Source organism: Stylophora pistillata, chromosome 6 (assembly GCF_964205215.1).
Source record: "Stylophora pistillata chromosome 6, jaStyPist1.2, whole genome shotgun sequence".
Classification (NCBI taxonomy): Eukaryota; Metazoa; Cnidaria; class Anthozoa; order Scleractinia; family Pocilloporidae; genus Stylophora; species Stylophora pistillata.
The window spans coordinates 22244887-22269946 of NC_142524.1; the positions used below are offsets into that span (position 1 = coordinate 22244887).

The 25060-nt window shown below is 40.0% G+C and overlaps 1 protein-coding gene across 2 annotated transcripts in view; it reads right to left on the bottom strand.

Annotated features, from left to right (window-relative positions):
* Positions 1–1215: 1215 nt before the first annotated feature.
* LOC111324665 (microfibril-associated glycoprotein 4) overlaps positions 1216–25060 on the bottom strand; it is a 94950-nt gene continuing 71105 nt past the window's right edge. Inside the window, exons 2-4 of one of the 2 annotated variants that reach the window (XM_088763310.1) lie at positions 24194–24343; positions 3468–3848; positions 1216–2945 (exon numbers count right to left, since the gene is read on the bottom strand). In XM_088763310.1, the coding sequence (XP_088619436.1) occupies positions 2686–2945; positions 3468–3848; positions 24194–24343 (791 nt within the window). In that variant the 3' untranslated portion in view covers positions 1216–2685. The remainder of the gene's footprint in view (positions 2946–3467; positions 3849–24193; positions 24344–25060) is intronic. The other variant, XM_088763311.1, reaches the window with a different exon arrangement.

The following is a 25060-nucleotide window of genomic DNA, read 5'->3' on the forward strand; positions in this document are numbered from 1 at the left end:
CTGTGGTAGTGGAGTTACTGTTCCAAATATACACGACTCCTATGAACCCAAACCATTCGCTTTGAACAGTTTTTTTTTTTCAGAAATCTAGTTAACAGTCCAAATCTGTGATTATTGGTACCTTGGTTTCCGACCACTGTTTCCCCGTGTGTCAGTCATTATTAGTGACAAGTGTGTTGGCGATTACGGTGACAAGAAGATAGTCCGTTATGTCCGCATGGATCACACGTTTCAGTTGCTACAACTTTCCACCCTTAAGCATTCGTTGTGCAATGAGTTGCGAGACCAACCTCGGTCACACAAAATGAATCCTATTTATTTCCCACGAAAAAGAATTCTAAATTGTTTCATCGGATGTGCGACCTAAGAGCACTTTAACTCAAACCTGGTCCTTTTTTCTAAATATTCATTTTTATTAGTTTTCGGGGGCAGCAAGTGAGCGTGAGTACTTCGTTTCGTGGGAACATACCGACCCATACGAAGTCCGACATGCTTGTTAGTGCAGTTGTCTTTTTATAATTACTTGCAGTGCAAAACTATCATGATCCTGCATGGGTAATGCTATCTCATCGCATTCGTGACTGTGTGTCTTGCATGCTAGATTGTCAATACTATGTACCAGCGGCGGTCGTGGGCGCGTGTGCAACGATGGAAATATTTTGCTGCGTTGTAGGCTGCTTTATCCCTCAGACAGAGAAACTAATGGATAAAATTCCAGCCATAAGTCAACATCAAGGGGCACTCACAAAACAAAATTCTAAAGGAAAGTGCGATCGATGGATCGTAATCTTCAAGAAAGACGCGGTAAACGCAGGCGACATCAAGTATCCGCATGTGTTTTCTATTCACTCTCATTTAGAGTAAAAGCTAAATGATAAACGAGTTTCGATTGCTTTTCTGACTTATAAGTTATGGGAAGACAGACGCATAAATGAGGTCGCTATCAGAAACATTTTGCCGTGGAAGGCTGAGAATGATTCGTGCCTTACACTAGTCAAAAGTGTAGATAGAGGACTAGAGTTCCAAGTAATACCGCTGTTTTGAATAGCTATATAAAACCCCAAAAGTGGATTCTAATTTTAAGAAAAACTTAGCTGTTGTCCTTACTAAAAGTCGCAGGGGGGCTTGTCGGTTGTCACTGTTTATTCGTATTTGAAAATCAAGTTACTTGTATCATGAGGGAAGGAGGAGAGGAGAGACATCAGCTGATCACTGTTATGGTTCATGGTTCATTTATTTTACACTATTTACATGAAATTAATATAGATAGAAAAGTACAATTGCAACAAATGATTACAGAATAAAATAAATAAAGTACAGATTATAAAAATGTGTGTGGTGGTCAAAGTAGCGATGGCTTTCTAGTTGGCCACTACCTACTTTTAGATAAAGAAAGAAATGGGACTGAGCTTTATTGGTATATAGTAAAAAATGTGGAAGGTGTTTGTAGAGCGTAGGATTGATGTGCAAGAGAGAATTACGTGTATATAATTCAAGGTATGTTAGAGATTACTGAACCAAGCAAGAAGTCTATACAGGACAACCTTAATAAGAAAAATAATTTGGATATATCAACAAAGATGAAATGGTAAATTGGCCACCGTAACGATTACAAAAGCTGACGTTTCGAGCATTAGCCCTTCGTCGGAGCGAAGGTTGTGTGTTGTTGTGCGCCAATGTAATCTATTGTATAACTTGCACTCATTGCAAAAAGATATACATTGGCGAAACAGGCAGAAGACTGGGTGACCGGTTCCAAGAACACCTTCGAGACGTGGAAAGGAATGACAAGGACACATCGAAACCAGTCGCTAGACATTTTAATTTAACTAATCATTTTAAGCAGCATATGGTAATCTGCGATCTTTCCTTACACTTAGGTAGCACGGAAAGCCGTAAAACTCTTGGACAAAAGCTCATCTTTCAAACCGGCAGTCTAAATCCCACAGGGATCAACGAACGCTTTTCATTCCACTAATTTATTCGTATTTTTCTCATTGCCATGTTCCCACCAATAACGTAGCTCCATTTCCTGTTAGAGGTATTAAAAAATTATGGAAATTGCTGGAACAGTTGTTGGATTGTTATATGATTTAAATGTGAGTGAGCAGATTTTGAATCTGACAACATTTTCAAATTTTCAAATTTCAAGGATTTGGTATTCAGGGAAAGAGGGTTCCCGTTTTTGTAAAAAAGAGACTTCGGATGCATTTATTTTGTTTAGTACTGATTTTATTTAAATTACTCTGATAAGTGTTGCCCCAACACACATTGCACCAAAATTAAGATAAGGATAAATAGGTGCATAGTACAGTTGTCTTAGCATCTTTAAATTGAGGTAATTCCGCAGTTGGTAGAAGATTCCAACTTGAAAGTTTTTAGTCAGTTTGCTTTGTACATGTGCTATTTGAGTTTTCCAATTCAAATGCTCATCTAAATAAATGCCTAAATACTTGACAATTAGCTTTGCGATCAATGTTTGAAATATTAATATTGTGTATAGTTGGCTTCTGTGGAGATGTTAATATCATAAAATTTGTTTTCTTCATGTCAATAGACAGTTTATTGAGTTACGTTGCAGTAGTTAATTACTTTCTGAAGTTCTGTTAGGACTGACTAATCAAGCCAAGTCAGCTTGAAATACCTTTAGAATTTAATTTCTTTCAGTAAACTAGCATATATGCTCTAAAACTCCACTGGTCTGATTTTCATCTCAGCCTTCTTCAAGGAACTGTAGTTTCTTTTCCAGGTATACCAGCTAACTCCAGAAGTTTCGGCCCTCCTCTGACGATAGACACCGTTCAGGTTTGAGAAAAAACAGTCCTCATGATACCACCACCCTCCTTGAAATAACTCAGCACAGTTACCTTCATTGCTGTCATTGTCTTGATCCTTAGTTGAAAAGGAATAGCCATGATGCCCTATGAGGGAGTCGCCAGCAGTTCCTAGAATAAAGTAACGCGAGACATTCAGAAAGACTTTATGCCTGTTATGCAATCCAACCTTACCGAAGAAGCAATGACACAAAATTCCCATTACCCTCCGTCGAGAACACTGAGGTACAGTTTTGAAAATTAATACTATTTCTGAGTCATCATAGGTAATGCCCATGATAGTTCGCCCACTTTGATCAACTGCTTTTAATTTTACACTACAGATGTAGTGTATTGCGTTACATAGCGTCACATAGCGTTACAACTGTAAGGAACTCGATCGTCTCATAAATCTACCCTCCTCGGTAAAAGTAAAAGTAATTACGTATATTGTATAGTTAATATACTATTATTGACTGAAATCAAGTTGAATTAAAGGAAGGAGGCTAATCACTTGACCCATGAATACTCTACAACAAATGTACAAATGATTAAAAAACTTATGAGTCGTTCTCAAAAACTCTATACCCTCAACCAAATAGAACTGTAAATTTGATATAAAAGAATTACTTTTATTTGCTTCAAAAAATTTACCTGAATATTTCGAAACACTCAACCGGTACTTCTTGCTTTCGTCCGCCACTGCAAACATGTCGTACACGGTATAAGCAGTTTTGCTGTAAAAATCTTCCAGATCGACCCGAAGCTTGGTCGTGGATTTTGTCAGGCGGTGTATCTTGTCCAACCCGAGCCAAAATTCGCCCTTGAGATTTCCAAAGCCATTCTTGTAGTCAGACCAGCTGAGATCGAAAATAACAGAGCCATCAAGTCTCTTTTGGACCACTGTCCATCCTCCTCCATCAGTTGTTTGGTCACAAAACACTGCAAAGTCAGGTCCAACATGATCTGGGTTGATCATATAAACACCACTGGTTACTTTACCATATCTGTACAGCTGGGCACAGTTTTTAGGCACTGATAGACAAAATTATAATAAAATAACTCTAAAGATGATAAAATTTAAAAAATAAGATAATAATAATAGCTATAATTATAATATTAATGATGATGATGATGATGATAAATTATAATAAACATTGAAGGTTAACTCTCCCAGACGAAAGTTCCGTGTTAAATGTTAGTTGTCTTGGGTCCCGTGTGCCCTCTGGATATGGTTTCATTGGCCCAGGGGAAAGGGGAAAAGCACTATCACTTGAGAGGTGGGGACTTATTTCATCGCCATTAACCTTTACAGTTGACTTGCCTAGGATGCCTCCCTGTTCTGCTCTTTGAAACATAGTGCTACACCTCAATACGCGAGTGTTTTACATGCTTCCAGGAAATCCACATGTAAAGTCCATGAAAATAATTTAGCTATCTACAGGAGCCTGGATTATATTGTCTCGGTATTGAATGAAATAATCCGGTGCTCGCTGTTGTTGGGTGCTTTTCTTCTCACCTATGAGCCGTCGATAGCACCCATGATGTTTTTAAATTGGTAGGGACAGCAAACATCACAATCGATGACTTTACCTCATCAAAGGTCTCTGGAAATTTTACGAGTCCACTACGAGGTTCACAGAGGCCAAAATTTTAATAAACGTCTTGTGCCGGCCTAGATTACGGAAGAATTTTGCACATAGAACCACCGGTGCAATCCTTGAATGAAGATTTCCGCGCGCTAAACGGTACAGTCACAAGGCAAGAACTTTTTACTGGTGGTGAGCAATTCCTAAATCGTGAGTTTCGTCTTTTAATCTCGAGCCCAATATATTGCAGGATATTGTTTCAAAAGTGTTTTTGTTTTCGTTTCCTTAATTGCTGTCGAAAGTACTATTTAAACAATAGAGTGTTTCTGTCGAGGAACTATCGGCTGATAGTTGCCCCGCGAAAATTTTATGTTTTTAAAACAAATATTTGCCCGAGAAGCGAAGCTTCGAGTGCAAATCATCCTCGGAGACCCAGGGGTTGTGAGTCGATTTCAAGTTAAGGGCAGAAGAGCCCCTGGGAACATTGTCTTACAAGACTAGTTCCAAAGGGTCGCATTCGTTCTGGCATCTGATTGGTGCCAGAAAATCTTTGTGTTTTTCTGCCCAATCAGAGTGAAGTGTCCTTTCGTGTGTTTTAACACGCACATATACAACAAGCTCTGTCGCTCGCTATGTTTGTTTGGGCCGTGCGACGAAGCTTCGCCCGAGGTGAAAAGTTTCGGTCTCAGCACACAATGTAAGAGAAATCGATCAGATTGTCCGCGAAACCTTACCGTAAATTATACCGAATACTTTCGCAGGTATCACAAGAGAACGTGTTTAAAAGTTTGCGAGGTTCGTATAAAACATAATGGTTGCAGGCATTGATATGTCGCTTTAAACGTTAGATGAGATGTAAGCTTAAATCTTTTTTAGTTTTTTTTGTACAATTTGTTGTGACTGAAACTTTTCCAATCCCGTGAAGTTATTTCGTCGCACGGGCCACGCAGGTATGTGAAGCAACTGGCGCTTACACTTACGTAGCTTTCTGTGCGCGCCAAATTCTAATCGTTGCTTTGTAGTAAAGTCTTTACAATATGGCCAAAGTTGCAGAGAACGTTAAGTACGTGGATGACCTCCAGCAAGCGCTTAAAGAAAGCTTAGCTGTGTTTCCGGTTAGCTAATTAAAATCTGAACAAAGACTAATCCTAGAGAACATCGTGGAAAGGAGGTATGTTTTCAGACAGTTACCGAAGGTGTTTGGAGACAGTTTAATCTTTCAACTGCTGCGTTGAGTGTTCAAATTCTTGAGCTCGAAAGGCCACGGATTCTCTTCTAGTCCTTTGGTCATTATCATTTCACCTCTTTTGTCGATTGTTCAAGAATCGATGCTGCTTTCATTGAGGAAAACAAAACCAAAGACCAAGAAATATTGGATGGAAAGGGCGGGCTTGCTTTATTGTAAATGTCAGCTTAGTACAGGGTTATCTACCCACATCTAATAAACAAAAGTTTCCACGTTTAGCTTTTCTTTTTTTTCCAGCGAAGATTAGTTTAGATTTTGGCCGGGCGTGCACAAAAAGTTGCGTAAGCGCCAGTTGCTCGACATACCTGCGTGGCTCGTGCGACGAAATAGCTTCACGGATTGGAAAAGTTTCAGTTACAGCAAATTATACAAAACATCTTGAAAGATTTAGGCCTACATCTCATCTAAGGTTTAAAGCGACATATCAATGCTTGCAACCATTATGTTTTATACGAACCTCGCAAACTTTTAAACTCGTTCTCTTGTGATACCTGCGATAGTGTTCAGTATAATTTCTGGTAAGATTTCGCCGACAATCTGATCGATTTCTCTTACATTGTGTGCTGAGACTAAAACTTTTTACCTCGGGCAAAGCTTCGTCGCACGGCCCAAACAAACATAGCGAGCAGCAGAGCTTGTTGAATATGTGCGTGTTAAAACACACGAAAGGACTCCAAAGGACACTTCACTCTGATTGGGCAGAAAAACAAAAAGATTTTCTGGCTCCAATCAGATGCCAGAACGACTGCGACCGTTTGGAACTAGTCTTGTAAGACAATGTCCTCAGGGGTTCTTCTGCCCTTAACTTGAAATCGACTCAAAGCCCCTGAGTCTCCGAGGATGAGGGCAAATATGCTAGTTTTAAGAACATCAAATTTCCAAGGGGCAACTATCAGACCGATAGTTCCGAGACATAAACACTCTATTGTTTTTATTGTTCACAACTAAATTTTCTTTCGCGCCTACAGCTTGTCAGAAAGGTCAATAATTCGCAACCGTACATTGGCTAAATATTACGTTATACCTGTCATAATTGAAAACTTAATGTTTTTCCGATCTGCCCAACTTCGCGGCCGTCAAACTATTCAAAACTTTTCACGGATGAGTACTATCAATCCAGGTATTTTCCGCGGACGGGCACTATCCATCCGGGTATTTTCCGCGGGCGAGTTCTATGGGCTGATAGTGTCTCTCCACGGATGACTGGCTGGATTACTCATTCGCCTTTCGCTTTTCTGTATAGTTTTAGATATATTTAGATTTATCAAATTATTAGATTTTGAATATATTCAGATTTTAAGGTCTTCAAAGAAAGATACAAACATCATTCCCCATGTATAATTATTAATAGAATTGTTGTGAATATCATTTTTAGCATTTTGATAGATCAAATAATAATAATAATAATAATAATAATAATAATAATAATAACTGGATACAACTCTGAACTTGAATACCACTGAACCATCTGTAGCCCAACAGAAGAACCAGAGATAACTACCAAAGATCTGCACATCAAGAAGCATATAAAGAAAGTTGTAAATGAGTAACTTGTCAAAAAAGTCGAAGATTAACAGTTGCAAGGAAATCTTAAAAGAAATATGGCAAGATGATCAACTGAGCCATGAAAATTGTTTTGTATGGCTCAATAAATGAAATGTGCTCCTACCCACTGTATCGCAGGCATCATGGAACTGTACGAACAGCTCACACCAACAAAGGTCTACATGGCCTACAAGACTGGAACAACGGACAAGAACGATGTCAAATGTAGAATGTGTGGCGAAGGTTCTGAGAGCATGGCACATGTACTTGCTGGTTGTCCATCATTAGCTCAGTCCAAGTACTTAGAAAGGCACAATTTTGTTTTGAAAGTCTTTTTCTTTGAGATGCTCAAAGACCTAGAGCTCGCTGATAGTACTCCGCCATGGTTCTCAGATGTGAAGCCCAAACCTCTTTATAAATCACCTGATGCTGAGGCATACTGGGATGTACCAGTATATGCTGATCATACATATGTACTATCTAATCGTGTGGATGCACGTTTCATCGACCACAAAAACAATAAGGTACTTATGGTGGGAATGAGCTGCCCTTGGATCAACAACAGAGACAAGAAAGACAAAGAAAAGACCAAGAAGTATGAAGCACTTAGACTTGAGCCGACAAAACAACACCTAGGATACAAGATCTCACAAGTAAACGTCATTATAGATGTACTTGGAGGATGGTCTGAAGCTATGGAAACTGAAATGAAGGGCATCTTTGGTACAAGATACAAAGAAATATTGCTGAGAAGGCAGAAAGCTGTATTAAGTAGCACTTTGAACATTGCAAGAACATTTAAACTGGTTACATCGTAAGAACTTTAAGGACATGATTTGGTGTTTATGAATAGTATTTTATGAAAATTTTATGTTAAGGATATTTTAAGAGCTGAACAGTACATCATGAACATTAAAAAAAAAAAACAACATCTTAGCATTGGGCCAATTGACATTTTTATTCTTCCCACCAATAACGTAGCTCCATTTTCTGCCTTTAAAAGCACACACAACCCACAATTCCTCTACTCGCTCCGACGAAGGGCTAACGCTCGAAACGTCAGCTTTTGTAATCGTTACGGTGGCCAATTTACCATTTCAACTTTGCTGAAAAATTGAGATACATACAATTCTAAATACGGTTTTATTAGCCAGGGGGAAAGGGGAAAAGCACTATAACTTGAAAGGTAGGGTCCTATTTCGTTACTCCCACCGACGCAGCCCCAAACAGTTTCTTTCGAAACTATAAGCCTTTAATCATTTGACATTTTTATTGTTTTATATTGATCATTTATATTTAAGTAGCATTAGATATGATTATAGTTAACAGTCCTGTTATCCAGATAGGCTACGAATTTTCGCCCTATCTTGCTTAGCTCACTAGCATCCAAACGTGTATACTGCACATAATAGTAATAATGTCATTTAAATCTTCCGGAGGAAAGCTCCGTGTAAATGTTAGTTCCTTTGGGTCCCGTGTGCCTTCTAAATACGGTTTTATTAGCCAGGGGGAAAGGGAAAAGCACTATAACTTGAAAGGTAGGGTCCTATTTCATGGTTGTTCACATTTACAGTTGGCTTGCCTTGGATGTCCCCATGTACTAATCTTTGCAAAATAGCGCTGTATCTCAATACACGGGCGTCGTGCATGTTTCTGGAAATCCACATGCAAAGCTCATAAAAACATTTTTGCTAGCAGAAAGCTTTTTATGAGCTTTTTGGTAGCAAAAAACTTTTTATGGTATTGACTGAGAATACCGGTGCACTGTCGTTAGGTGTTTTTGTTCTGACGTGTGGGCCGTCGATAGGTTCAACAACGTTCAGCAGATTGCTAAGGTCAGCAAACAGCACAACTGATCAATGTATCTCTTCAAGGGTCTCTGGAAATTTTACTTGTTCATCGTGAACTTAATAGAGGTCGTTAAGAGCGTGTCCGCGAGAAAACCGTGCAGAACCAGGTGATAATGCTCAAATCACCGATTTAGCTCACACTTGGTGGAAATGCTACGTATCATGAGTTAACGAATATGTGAAAATAATATTTTAAAACATTTGATTCCCTGGGAGATATAGGGTCCTCCTTGGAAAATCCCCATTACCTGCTTTGCATAATTAATTAGCTAACTTTGGATTGCTGCTGTGACAAATCGAAAAGCTATCTGCAAATTCAATCAACTGAGTTGTGTTTTGTATCTATCAAACTTCAGGAACAAAGAACTTTTTCATCGTTTTTCTTTCCTTACCTCTCCCTTAAGTAAAGACGTTTCCTGGGTTTGACAAAGTCCAATCCCTGATGACCAACCACTTCTGATCAAAATCCTACATTAGCAGTGAAAAGCATTATTTGCCTTCTAAAATCAACAAATGCAATTTTTGGGCAACGGATTTCATTACCCGTGCTGACTAACCGCTTTTGGTCTGTTTCCTCAAAATACTGTAAGCCCCATCTTTGTTTTATTAACTTAAAATAACTTGAATTTACAAGAAATTTCCGAGAGTATCCTTTACACCTGAACGAGGAGGGAATCTTTGAATAGCGCAAGTTGAGCCCTTTTTGAGAAATTTTTTGCAGCCATATTTGGGTTAAATGTTTAGTAAACGCAACAATCGATGATGAACTTTTTGACGAAAGAAAGCAAGGAAGAAACTTCATAATACATTCATGTCTGTGATGCCTCACAGTTGCAACTATTTGCCTGACATCATTTCTTAGGGAAGTAGCCATTACGTCCAAAATATACTAGATTCGAAATAATTTGGATATATCAACAAAGTTGAAATGGTAAATTGGCCACCGTAATGATTACAAAAGCTGACGTTTCGAGCGTTAGCCCTTCGTCGGAGCGAATAGAGGAATTGTGGGTTGTGTGTGCTTTTAAAGGCAGAAAATGGAGCAACGTTATTGGTGGGTGCATGGCAACGAGAAAAACATGAATAAATTAGTGGAATGAAAAGCGTTCATTGATCCCTGTGGGATTGAGACTGCCGGTTTGAAAGATGAGCTTTTGTTCAAGATTTTTACGGCTTTCCGTGCCACCTAAGTGCAAGGGAAGACCGCAGATTGCCATATGTTGCTTAGAATGATTAGGTAAATTAAAATGTCTAGCGACTGGTTTAGATGTGTCCTTGTCACTCCTTTCCACGTCTCGAAGGTGTTCTCGGAATCGGTCACTTAGTCTTCTGCCCGTTTCGCCGATGTATATCTTTTTGAAATAAGTGCAAGTTATGCAATAGATTACATTAGCGGAGGTGCACGTGAAGTGATCGGTGATCTTAATGGATCGTTTAGGTCCCGATATTTTATCAGTATCGAGCAGTCGATACGGCGGGCAACCATAAAGTCAAACTCTCAAAGCACACCCCCTCTACTTTGGCCTATTGCCTATGCTTATCGCTACTCTTGTCCAGTGGCAATGTTGAGCGAAACCCTGGTCCAAAATCAACTTCTCAAAGTGGAAACTTGAAGTTGAGTACGGTAAAAGGCTTAAGAATTTGTAATTTGAATGTGCGAAGTCTTGTCAACAAGATGGATGAGATCCGAGTTTTTTGTGAGACCCACCTACCGCACGTTCTGTCCCTAAACGAAACTTGGCTAGATTCATCAATCAGTGACAGTGAAATTCAGCTTCCCGGCTACTCACTTGTACGAAGAGATAAAACCCGCCGAAATGGTGGTGTTCTCATTTACATTTCCTCGAACCTCAATTACGAAGTTATTCAAGAATTTGAAAATGATCAACCGGATATTCAATGCCTTTGGATGGAAATAACACCTCCAAAATCTAAAGGTTTTATTTTCTGTTCCTGCTACCGCCCACCGAATGCGGACAACGCTGCAACTTACGTTGAGGGCTTGAGAAATATGTTAACAGTAATGGCTGATCGGGAAAAGGAAATTGTCATTACCGGGGATCTGAATTTCGACCTGAAACAGTCGAATAAACCTGCATCTACGAAGCGCTTTATGAACATGGCGAAAGAGTTTAGTCTGCGGCAGATTATTGATAATTTCACTCGCATAACTGAAAATTCAAAGACCCTGATCGATTTATTTTTTACCAGTCGTCCGGATCTATATGTCTCTGGGGTAATACCAGTTGGCTTTAGTGATCATTCCGCAACATATGCCGTCCGTGAATTACATCGTTTGAAACCGCCTCCCCCGAGGATAATTGATACCCGGAATTTCAAGCGTTTTAATCGTGTTGCTTTCATTGAAGATCTAAATAAAGTTCCATGGTCATTGACGGATTCCTTCGCAGATGTTGAGGACGATGGGACTCATTTAAACACCTTTTTTGTGAAGTAGCCGACACCCATGCCCCAAGAATCCGCGTGCGAGTCAGGGGAAATAGGGTACCATGGCTGACACGTGAGGTGAGACATCTAATGAATGAGAGAGACCGCTTTCATAATCTTGCATTGAGGTCAAACAATGAGCTTCATTGGAGCTCTTACAAGCGCTTACGCAATATTGTGACTTTGAAGCTCAGAAAAGAGAAAGAAAGATATTACAACGAACTGTTCCAGGAGACAAGAGGAGATTCCCGTGGGACCTGGAAAAACCTAAAACGGCTACTCGGAAATGGCTCAAAGAGTAGTAGCGCTACTGCTCGTACAGCTAATGAAGCAAAAGACAAGTGTAACACCTTCAATAGCTTCTTTGTCTCTTGTGCCGAAGATTTAAGGTCGATCCACCGATCAACCGCGCGATCCTTTTCCAAATGGCTACCGCAAATTGTCCGCCCAGAAAAATTTAATCTACGAAAGATCACCGCGACGGAAGTTAGAAAGGCTCTTAAAGATTTAAAACCGAAGAAAGCTACAGGTGTTGATGGTATTCCATCTCGTCTACTAAAAGACGGATCAGACGCCCTAGCCTATCCACTATCGCTCATTTTTAATTTAACTATCCAACAAAACGTTATTCCTGCAGAATGGAAAAAAGCGAAGGTGACCCCTTTACATAAATCAGGTTCAAAAGATGACCCAAGAAACTATCGCCCCATATCGGTATTACCAGTGGTATCTAAAGTCCTAGAGCGTTTAATCCACAAGCAGCTTGCAAGTTTTTTTGATGATCATAACTTGCTCTGTAAATTACAGTCCGGTTTTAGAAGAATGCACTCAACTGAGACGGCTGTAACTTATTTCGCCGACGAGATTCTCCTGAATATGGATAAGGGCCTTGTTACTGGTTCTGTGTTTATTGACCTGGCAAAGGCTTTCGACACAGTTGACCATGACATTTTGCTCAGAAAATTAGAGTACTATGGTATATGCGAGGAAAGCCTTCTATGGTTTAAGGACTACTTTACGGGAAGAAAGCAGTTCGTGCAAATTGATTCTCATTCATCTGAAGAGCTTGCTATAACTTCTGGAGTGCCACAAGGGTCCATCCTCGGACCCCTGTTATTCATTGTCTACATTAATGATTTACCACGTTGTGTCAAACACTGTTCTGTAAATATGTACGCTGACGACACAGTTTTATACCTTGCTGGCCCAACAGTAGACAATTTAACTTTTTACTTTAATCAAGATCTTCAATGTCTATCTGAATGGCTAGAAGACAACAATCTTGTTCTCAATGTTTCAAAAACTAAGTGTGTACTATTTACATCTCGAATGCATAAAGAGCGCGATTGTATTTTAAATCTTAATCTTATCGGAAAGCTCATTTCTTGCGAAACTACTTTTAAATACCTAGGCGTGGTGTTCGACAATTTTATGACTTGGAAGGCTCACACAGACTATATGTGTAAAAAGGTGGCGTCAAGAGTTAGTATTCTGGGCCGCATTAGAAGTTTCGTCACAAAAGAGGCAGCAATACTTGTTCATAATACCTTAACTCTTCCCTTATTTGATTACTGTGACATTGCCTGGAGTAACCTTTTACAACAAGATATAGATCGACTACAGCGCTTACAAAATAGATCTGCACGGATTATTACACGTTGCTCTCGGTCATCTGAAGCAATAGATCAGCTGCAATGGCCGACTCTTTCCAGTAGATGCTATTACCACAAGGCTAAACTCGTTTTTCTCTGTCTCCACTCATTAGTTCCTGGTTACTTTTCATCATATTTTACCAGATTTTCGAATATTCACAATTATTCCACGAGGCAAAGTCTGAGGCTATCCCTACCAAAAGTAAAACAGAATTTTGGGAGAAGGACCTTTCTTTTTACTGGCGCAGAAATTTTTAATAAACTTCCTTTGAACATTGTGAAGAGTGAAAACATTCAAACGTTCTGTCGCCGAGCAAAACATTTCCTTTTACCGTAATTTTGATATTTTATTTACTATGTTATGTTTTGATTGTGTTTTTAGCTTTGTAGTTTTAGGCTGTTGATGTAGTTGTGAAATCTTAGTCATTGTATATATATATATATATATCTATTCTAGATAATTTGATGTAAATTATTTTCAATACAGGGCCCCTATGGATACCAGCCTTAGAGCTGAATGGGCTACCCTGTGTAAATAAAGTTTGCTTTACTTTACTTTGTGAATGAAAGGACACGTTTTGCATCGCGCACGAGCGCATTTAAAAGTGCCTGGTTGCTCATTAGTCTGAAAAGAACTTCTGACCAAAAAATTGCCTAAGTTTTTGTCGCGTTTGAATGAAATGAGCGGAGGCTGCGAAAAGATAGTGCTTGTCTCTGGATCGTTTTGAAGTAATTTGAAGTTTTTAAGAATGATGGATTTAACTGAGTGGTTGTGAGGGTGAAACGTGAGAGTCAATGGAATGCGGTCGGAATCTTCCTTATGCGACGTTTGTAGTGCTGAATGTCGATCAATAAGTTGAGCGCGGTGGTAACCCGCTTGAACAACGGTAGCAGGGTAACCACGTTTATCGAAGAACTGGCACATTGACTCTGATTTGTGGTGAAAATCAGAGTCATTACTACATAAACGACGAAGTCTTAGAAACTGAGAAAAAGGAATGGAATTCTTAACGTGAGATGGATGAGAAGACGAATATAACAAGTAATTATGCGAGTCTGTAGGTTTGTAATACACACTAGTGCATAAACCGTTGCCTTCAATTGAAACTTTGACGTCTAAAAAGGATAAAGAATTGTCAGAAATTTCCCAAGTATATTTCTGACAATTTTAATTTACCTAATCATTCTAAGCAACATATGGCAATCTGCGGTCTTTCCTTGCACTTAGGTGGCACGGAAAGCCGTAAAAATCTTGAACAAAAGCCCATCTTTCAAACCGGCAGTCTCGATCCCACAGGGATCAATGAACGCTTTTCATTCCACTAATTTATTCATGTTTTTCTCGTTGCCATGTACCCACCAATAACGTAGCTCCATTTTCTGCCTTTAAAAGCACACACAACCCACAATTCCTCTATTCGCTCCGACGAAGGGCTAACGCTCGAAACGTCAGCTTTTGTAATCATTACGGTGGCCAATTTACCATTTCAACTTTGTTGATATATCCAAATTATTTCGTTACTCCCACCGACGCAGCCCCAAACAGTTTCTTTCGAAACTATCAGCCTTTATTCATTTATACTAGATTCGATTTGTTTCGTTGCGTAGTTGAAATATTAAACGCAGTGAGAGCCTTCGAAAGATCGATCAAAATTATTGATCTTGTACTGCGTAATACTTATCGACTTACATGTGTTGATGGCAAAAAGATTATTTGATGCCCTGAAAATTGATGCAAATCAAAAGGATAATCAGCCATCCGTGATCACATTAAGCCTGTGATTTTGTTCAGTGTTTAACTTTGACATTCATTGGCTATGTCAAATCTTGCTTTGTGTTTCTAGCTATAGCTAGTCTACAAAGTTGGAAATGTAACATAGATTAATTATTGGTTTTCGAATGATGGAACCAGTTCGAAAAAGTTCCGCGTACTATTTCATTGTGAGATGAAAGTACTCAAAAAAATAGCCGTCTGAAAATAACCTATGTTGTTTTAAAGGACTACAGGATTCTAGTAACCATGTACTTGATTATTATGGTATGCAGGAAAACTACTTAGCGTTTCGCTTGAAAAGAGACGAAAAAACAGTCTTGGATGGGATATGTATTTGAGCACGGAAAGTCGGTGGTAACGAGACTAGCATAGTGGCATTCAAATCTGATACATGTCTTCGTTCAAACTGATCTCATAACCCTTTGTTAACTTGGATAACTTTGACATGGATGTATCCTTGTGCCTCAGATTGCATAATACATTACGGCGGCCTCTTTGCCTTAGCCACATTGTAACCGGTTATATAACAAACACGCTCGACCGTTGAATAATATAGCCGGCTTGATAAAATAGGGCGAAGGCTTGATGACGGTACCCCATGATCCTTTAAAGCAACCTTCCAAAATTGTATGTGTTTGGAAATCAGCAATATTTATTTTTTCAGTAAAGGAAAAGGAAAATAGGTCTTTTAAGTCCTGTCACTGAGCAATTCAACGATCGAACGTAACAGATCTCAGACCAGATTGAGGACTGAATTGAATGCAACCAGGCCCGAGGTATCAATCAACAAGCCACCCTAGTGACGTGTAGTTAGCTTGCATTTACGTCTTAGATCCTTCTTCGTCGAAGCTTTGGACTATTTGTACGTGAACACTGGAAGTTCCCCTTCCAGTTCGCTTACCTGCGATGAGTACAAATATGGCCATGGAGAAAGTCCCTGAAAATGGAGAGATTTCCACTTTTCAAATGTTCTTTCCCATTTTAGTCTTGCATGATGTTCTCTCTGAAATTTGCTGTAGATTTCAAGTAATTTTAGGGCAAATAAACAAAGATGTGGCTCACGACACTTTGATGGTACAAACCGGCAAAAAGCGGTTAATGTTAATTTTATGTGAACAAGGGTAATGAAATCCGTCGCCCAAACATTTCATTACTGATTTTCAAAGTCAAATGATGGCTTTCACTTCCCATGTAGGAATTATCACGGACCAGAAGTGGTTGGTCATCGGAGATATTGGGCCTTAAATTACACATATTTTTGGAATTTGTCAAAACCAGAAAAAGTTTTCTTCCCTAAAGGAAGAGGTGAAGAAAGAAATGAAATGAGAAATTAAAACAGTTAATAATCTTGAAGTCTGACAGCTATATAACACAACCCTGTTGATCGAGTTTGCGGGTGGCTTTTCGGTTTGTCACAGCAGCAATGAGAAGTTAGCTAATTAAGGGTATTGAGCCCTTTGATTCTGGAATTTACTCATTGAATCGTTTTGATGATGATGTGAGATTGAAAATCAGCAACTATATGGCCCAACACGGTGAATTCTACTGAAAGGTCGTCTTCGTCCTAGAAAATCGATGTTCAGGATTTCTCTGCAGTCTTCACAGGCGTCCTAAGCTCACGTCTCTAGGAAAAGCGACAACCTCGTTCCCAGGGTCTCTCATCTTCCCGCCCTCTGGAGCGAGCGAGGAGAGACCCTGGTTTAGGCTGATCACGTGTTTAGAGAGCAAAAAATATCCTTAGGGACGAGTCGTTTGTTTGCTCGATTTTTGCCTCATATCCTTTGTCATCTTCAAATCTACGTTATCGTTGTTCAGGTCACCACGTTTTATAGCAGCCTTCAAGTCGCTATATCTCGGAGTTGGTATTGTAACCTTAATTTAAAGCCCAAACAAGTCCAGTGTTTAGAAGCGATGTATTCGGGCGGAGATGTTGTAGCCGTTTTACCGACGAGATAGGGTAAATCTTGGATTTTTCATCTTCTTAGTTCATCACTCTTCTTCGAGAAGTTAAACAGTCAACGACCTGTACCTTCCTTGTCATTTCGTCCAGTTGTTTATGTTGTTTCGCCTTTGAATACCTTTATTAAAGATCAAATAAGAACGAGCACCGGCAGCCGTAGGTTTTTTTGTGACTAAATTGAACGCTGGCACGTCAAATTATGTAAACAAAGGAAAGCAAACAGTTACGTGCAATCGTGTGCGCATATTTTTCCTCTTCTGAACCAAATAGGTACTAGAAAAAGAGAAATCGGTTTAAACGAGCACAAAAAAAAAAAAAAAATCTGTACGAATTTTCCTGGTCATAGACAACATCTTCGCAAACATATCTGACGGCGTGACGGCGGCTGAGTCAATCGAAGGTAGCTCATTCTGAAAGAAATTTGTCACCTTTCGTAAAAACACTCGCAACTCAGAAGCGGCAAAGAGGTATCTGGGACCGTCGAAACGTAACAAAAAACAAATCTGGCAAAACACTATCGAAGATACAGTTGTTTACCTCTTTTCCAGCCAAAGAGTGCATTTGTGTTGGTGCTTTTACGAAATTTAGACCGCGACGGCTTCTCTCAGATTCCCTTGCATCATAGCCAGGGTGCCTGACACAGATTGTGACCATGCCCACGAAGGTCTGCAAGTCGGCTAGATTCTGTGGGGAAGGCATGTCTCTGATAGCCTTAATCTTGAGAGCATCAGCTCTTAGACCATCTAGAGTCCACGTAAACCCGAAAACAAGATGTTTGGTCTACTTTAAACTGAAACTTATCCGGGTTGAATCGTATGTTGTTCTCCCGTGCTGTGTCAAGGACATTCAGTATGTGCTGATCGTGCTCTGCTTCGCTCTTTCCGTAAACAAAGGTATCGTCTGCAATACCAATCAGGCCCTCGAGGTTTCCAAACACATTGTCCATTTTCTCTTGGAACACTTCTCCACTGCAGGTAAGTCCGAAAGGCAGCCTCTTCCATCTGTATTTGCCCCATGGAGTAGTGAAAGTGCAAAGTTTGCTGCTGTCATCGTCCAATTCAACTTGCCAGAATCCGCTAGGGCATCGAGGATACTAAAGTGGGAAGCACCACTGACCTTGGGAGTCACATCATCTATGGCTCTCACATTGTGAGGGGTGCGCTGAATGGCTTTATTGAGGTCACGGGGGTCTAGGCGTAAGCGGATCGTGCCGTTGGGCTTTCTCATGACCACTGTTTAATTGACCCATGGTGTATACTTATCATGTATTTCTACTAAAATGCCTGCCTGTGTTAGCCGTAGAAGTTCTTCTCGGTAGGCACTTTGCCGGTAGACTGGAATCTTCCGTGGGAGGTGTTGTACTGGGGGAATATCCGACTTAGTTTCTAAATGGTATATGGGGCCAGGAAACAGCCAAGTCCAGTAAAGACATCTTGATACTCTTTCAGAAGGTATTCTTTCGTCAGTGGGAAAGGAAGTGGCTTACCACGTGCGTCGAGTAGTTTAAAGGACTGACTGGTTGATTCGCTGCTACTTTAGCGGCGACGGCCCAATTAAGTTTCAGAAGATTCAGACTTTGGGCTGATATGTTACCAATGATAGGAGGCCCATCGACATCTACAACTTCCGCCTGGATTACTTTGGGTTCTGGGCTGTTGGGGCCCTTTACGTAAACTCGGCAGATGCCCAAGCTCGGGATTTCAGTTCCACCATATGCTGTTAGCTTGGTGGTAGGTTTCTGTAGATTCATAACCCGAGGGGCAAGTCGATTGTACAAAGATGTGGGTATGATTTTGGTTTCAGCACCAGAGTCTATCTTACATAGGACGGATGTGGGTTCAGTGATAGGGAGACTTCCAAGAGGGCTTTCACTCTAGAAGAGATGGCATGGACACTACTAGTCAAGGGTGTTACACCACTTCGGCCCAGAAATATGTGATAATTGGGATCTGGTACGGACTCGCTTGCACCATTACTTGTAGCTTCAATGTCATGCACATCTTTCTTTTTAACTTTGATAGGCGTACCTTAGCTAGGTGTCCTACTTTACGACAATAATGGAATGTGGCATTCTTCGCTGGACACTGATCTCTTGAATGAGGACCCCAGCCGCAATTCCTGCAAGCCTGGGATTTACCTGAGCCAGTGTTTCGTCGCTGATTTTTGAGGCCTTGGTATCCTTTAGGTGCATTGATGGAGTGTACTTCGGTATTTATTAACTGAAGCTGTTTTTCTGCTGACTCTTCTGACTTGGCCATCTCACGAGCTGCGTTAAACGTGAGAGCATTTCCAACCTTAAAGCAGTCCTTACGTATACGGTCAGATTTCATACCCAGCACAAAAAAATCTTTAAGGAAACGATCGTTGCGTTCGACTGGATAGTTGGCTCCCTTCACAAGAATTCTTAGTTTCGCAGAGGGAGAGTACGTTGTCGAAGGTTATAAAGCTCCCACGCTGCTATTAACTCATTTGAGTGTGGTTTCACGAGGTGCTCAAATCTTTCCCAGTAGTTGTCCAGCTTTTTCTGCTCGTCTGCAGACAGATCCCAGCTGTTGAACAGTTCGATCCCTTGCTCTCCCGAACAGTACAACAAATGTTTACACTTGATTTCCACGTCAATTTTAGCCATCGGCCCGATGAATAGCAATTCGCATCTTTGTCTTCACATTTTGAACCGGCTGTACAGGTTTTCGTCTGTACTCCAGTCAATTGACGGGCCTTTGTCGATGAAAGACGCAGTCGCCATGTTGTTTGTTTCACACGTTCGCTGACGCTTTTAAGAGCGGCCGTCCGCGTAAATATCGCCCGGAGGTGTGCAATATAAAAAAAATCGAAAATCGCTTAACTTTGCCAGAATATAGATCTGAATGAACTATTTCTAGAAAAAAATACTTTGAGTTCAATTGCATTTTTATTTTTCGCGAACGGCGGCAAAATCGGTTTTGTGGCTCTCACGTCAGCTTCACGAGGTTTAGACAAACATTATTTGAACGTCGCTTGAAAATAAAAAAAACAGTAAATATGACCAAATATTTTTCTAACGAAAAGTAAACGTTTTACAAACAGTCTGAAGTGTTATTTGTTCGACTCCGTTGCAATATAAATTTTTGGGGAATTATTGTTTTTTTTCAATCTTTCACTCATTTTGTCGGACAAAAAAATGGCAAAATTGAGAGGGTAAAATCGCTCCTTGGTACATGGCATGGGATTATATCAAGTTCATCCAGCGAAAGAACAAGGTTTCTTTTTCAAATAACTCCAATAAAATTTTCGGGCTACTCAACCTACGAAGTTTTATGACCCCGAATAAAAGTGACTCAGAAGTCAAAACGCGCCATTCCTTGTCACGCAATGGGAGATGAAAAATCAACAACGCGCACGTGGAAAAGATAACAGACTGCTTTGGGAGCAAAATATCGTTACCAATCTGAATAAAAAGTTACCTTTGATCAACATTTGTCGTTTCTGCTAGTCAGGTTAACTGAGATTTAAAATTTTAGCGGTTATTTTCGAAACAAGACAAGCCAAAAGGTAACACCGTCCAGTTCGAAGCGGCCAAGGACGGATAGAAACAGTAAAATAAATGTTTGCCATATTTACACTTTGATTTGTTTATTGTTCATAAATTTGTACATACCAAGCATCAGCACCCAATATTGACTGTGTATTCGCTGCGTAAACTGCCCTTCGCTGTCTCGAAATGTTCAGTAAGGAACGCGTGACAGACCGACCCACAAGTCCTTGGGCCCCAATCAGTGCAAGAGCAAGCGTCTTTACTTGAAACACTGGTAATCTTCCTCTATATTCAGTTTTTTTCGTTTAGGACGTTGAATTATGCTTCAATACTTTTTGGGTGAATTTTTCCCCTTGTTCAACCCCCTCCTCTTTTTCATTCACTGATCTGTTGAAATTTTACACTTTGATTTGAGTATTGTTTATAAAGTTGTACCTACCGTGCATCAGCGCCAAATATTGTTTGTGTATATGCTGCCATGAACTGCCCTCCGCTGTCTCGAAATTTTCAGTAGGGATTGCGTGACAGGCAAATCCACAAGTCCTGGGCCACAATTACAAGAGCACGCGTCTTCAGCAGAAACACTGGCACTCTCCCCTTATATTCAATATTACTTCTTTGGGAACGTTGAATTATGCTTGAAGTCTTTTGGAGGACTCACGTATGAAAATGCTTGTAATACAGTAAACACCCGAAAATAAGAACCTAGTGGATTAAGAACCTCTTGGCAGAAATTTGCCATTTTAATACCCCTTTAAATAAGAACCTGTTTAGCCAAACATGATCAAGCAGGTTCTTATAATATGGGTTACAGCTAAATTACAGGATAAACAAACCACAAGTTACTGACACAATTTTCTGGTGTGTGTAAAAGAAATAGAAGATAATTTACACAAAATACCCAATATATTACAGTAGTGCAAACACTATATATGGTATATAGCTAGTTCCATAGAAATAGCAGCATTTAGTGTTCTTTACTTGTTACAGTAGTTGAAAGTTACAGTTATACAGTATTATATATAATTTTATCCCGTATAAAGCTTATTTATTATTCTTATGATATATATGCAAAACAATGAGAACTGTATCCCCCTCTTAACAATTAAGAACCTAATTAAAAACCTGTTTTGCCAAAATTACCAACAACTACCCCTTTAAAAAAGAACCTTTTTTGCCAGACTGCCAAAAAATAAGGTTCTTATTTTCGGGTGTTTACTGTAACTAAAAGCAAGTCTTTATCCGTTGTCGTCACCACGGTCAACACTAATTTTCTCGTACTTTTATTAATTAATGCGGGAAATATAACGCGGGAAAAAAAAGAACTGAAGCAAAACAACATGTACAAGGCCTTCAATAACCATCGTTAGGTACCTTCTCGAGTTATCTTATTCTTTATACACTACATAACGTCACAGAGTCAATACGAAATCGTGAGAAATATTGAGATGTTGCCTGCCCTAGCGAGAAGAAGATCTGCCTCCGTTTTCAAAAATGAATCAAAGCAGTCATAAAACTTCAGGTGACTCTTGATGTTTCTTCTGCATGTCTCTATCGCCTCCCATAAAGCATTTGTCAGGTTAGAACCACTGCATCCACAAGGCCCTCCAACAAGTTCAGAGTAGCCACAGATTGTCATTACATATACACAACTGTGCAAAAGCGCACCGTGGTACAGATTATCGACGCAGAAGTACTCTGATTGTGTGTCAATGTGAAAACGTTCATCTTATCTATGTATATGGAAAGTGATCGTATCAGTTATTGCTTGCTAAGCGCTTGATTTTTGATCAAGATTCAGACACTTGTACACAGGACAATACCTACCTGCGAAAATGTTCTCCCATCTAATAATGTGGGAAGCTTGCAGCCTTAAAAGTAGAACAACGTTACAAGTAAAAACACAATAACATGACAAGTATATAATGTGTTCCTACACCAATCAAGATGCAAAAAGTTCCCACTGATTTGATAAGCTTTGAAAGCTTATATGATGAAGCTTGAAAAACAATGTCATCAGATTGGTGAATGAAAAAGAGGAGAGGGTAAATTCAGCGGAATAAAATGCCCCACAAGCACTCAAATATAATTTAAGTTGTCCATGGTAAAGACGCGTGCCCTTGCCGACTGCCACGCAATCCTTACACAACATTTAGAAAAGCGGAGGGCATTAACGGCTGCGGCTTTTGAAGCGAATACACAATCCGTGTTCCTGCACTAATCAAGATGTTAAAAGATTACAGACCACTGATAGATAAGCTTTGAAAGCTTTTTTGATGAAGCCCGTAAAATATCAACAGATCAGTGAATGAAAAAGAGGAGGGGGTGAATAGAGGGAAGAATTCTCCCAAAAAGTATTCAAGCATAAGCGCCGCCGTGCGACGAAATAACTTCACGAAATTGGCAAAGTTTCAGTCACAGCAAATTATACAAAAAATCTAGAAAGATTTAAATTTACATCTCGTTGAACTTTTAAAGCGACATATTAACGCCTGCAACCATTGTATTTTATACGAACCTCGCAAACTTTTAAACACGTTTTCTTGCGATACCTGCGAAAGTATTCAGTATAATTTCCGGTAAGAATTTTGCGGACAATCTGATCGATTTCTCTTGCATTTTGTGCTGAGACTGAAACTTTTCACCTCAAGCAAAGCTCCGTCGCACGTCCCAAACAAACATGGCGAGCACCTGTGCTTCATGTATAAGGCCACGTTAAAACACACGAAAGGACTCTAAAGCACACTTCACTCTGATTGGGCAGAAAAGCACAAAGATTTTCTGGCGCCAATCAGATGCCAGAGCGACAGCAGCTGTTTGGAACTAGTCTTAAAAGACAATGTCCCAAGGGGCTCTTCCGCCCTAACTTGAAATCTACTTACGGCAACTGGGTCTCCAAGGCAACATGTGGTTAGTCTCGTCAATGCGTATGCGCCCGACCATTGCGTAAGCTTAGCGAATGTAACAGGAATGGGTAAGTTTCATTAATCTAACGTGTAAAATGTTCATATTTCGGAATATTTAGTGTGTTAAATGGACCATATTTTGTTCCCCATACTATTCCTTATAACGCATTTAAATTATCAACGGTTACTCGCGTAGCTTAGCACTGCGTCACACAATGCGTGACGCTTTCACGAAATAATCCTTCGCATTTCCTCGAGACGTTAGCTTAGGGCGCCTGTGCAGTCTTTACCCATCTCTGATACAAGCGGCGAACACAAACTGCTATTGAAAGTTGGTAATTTCAGAAGAAAAAAGGCAAAGGCAAAGCGAAAGGCTCGATTCGGGTACCCGTTTACTAAACATCTGCTGCACAATACGGCAATTCAAACTAATCAATGATTTGCATAATGGTGTTTTATTGTATTTGTGACGGTGAGATCTAAAAAAGGTTAGCAGATTTTTGGCTCTTCCGTTTGTGGTTTAAAATTCTTGGAGATTTTTGCATGGGCTTGCCTAGGCCATTTGTTTTTTTATTGTAGTAAGACCTTTATTTTTTGCTGGGGTCACGCAAAGCAAATCACACTTTTCCTCCAACTTCATTCTAGGAGAGCTGTTCGCTTTTCTGAATAAATAGTCCCCCAAAAGAATACCCGAACATGTTTTCGCTTCAAATCGAATGGAATTATATTTTATAAAATTAAATTGCATTTATCTGTTAAAATGTAGAGCCACCTATAACTAAGTCCACCACAAATTTGACGTCTTCTTTCAAACTAAACTCCATTTTGATACTTCTTGCAATCTACTTGGTTGATGGAACGCGCGACACACAAACTTTTAACTTCATATTACCTACCTAACGTCCTTTGAAGCATACCGAATTCAGCTTCGAGGTTTTCAAAGCGTGCTTCTAGGGACTTGATGGTATGATGATCATCGAGGTTTTCAAAGCGGGCCTCTAGGGACTTGATTGTCTGATGATCATCGTGGTTTTCAAAGCGGGCTTCTAGGGACTTGATGGTATGATGATGATAAAACAATACAGCAACCACAGCAACCACAACAACCCAAAGCGCCATAAAGTTGTTCAGTTTTCTCCCTAAGAAGCCAAATATCTGACCAGGTGCAATTTCGTCTCTCACGACTCTTTCTTGAGTATCGGTCATTGTACAAAGCAAAGCGCAAAGAGGACTACAGCAATTGTTGAAGAAGGAAATCGTACTAGACTTATAAATAATCGCGAGCTCGATTGTCCAAAGTCGCTTGTTTAGGCAAGACTGCAGTTTCGATTCTTTCTGAATCACGTCGGTTGCCTTCTAAGAACAATGAAAGTCGTGCCGGTCTGTCAACACTCTTGAACTTTCGAAGAAACGGCGTTAGACAGTGAACCCTTCACTTTCCATGTAAATTCACGCTATCTCGCTGTCACTAAAGTGTTCACTCGACCGCGACAGAATGCAAATGACTCACTTTTAGTTTTACAACCATGATGCAACGCAGTCAGAGTGCGCACACCACCTGGTTGTGTGGCTTTCACAATGCGTGTAGCCACATTATGGCAAAATCTGATTTATTTATTTATTTGTCCACGAGAGTCAAGTGCCTGCCACGTGGTATAGTGTCGTACGGCGCACTAGTCTGAGTGAACCATTTTGGTTATGAGCGTGGTCTCGAGTAATTTTTTTTCTCAGTGATGACCGTACCGTATCACGAGTTAGTGCTC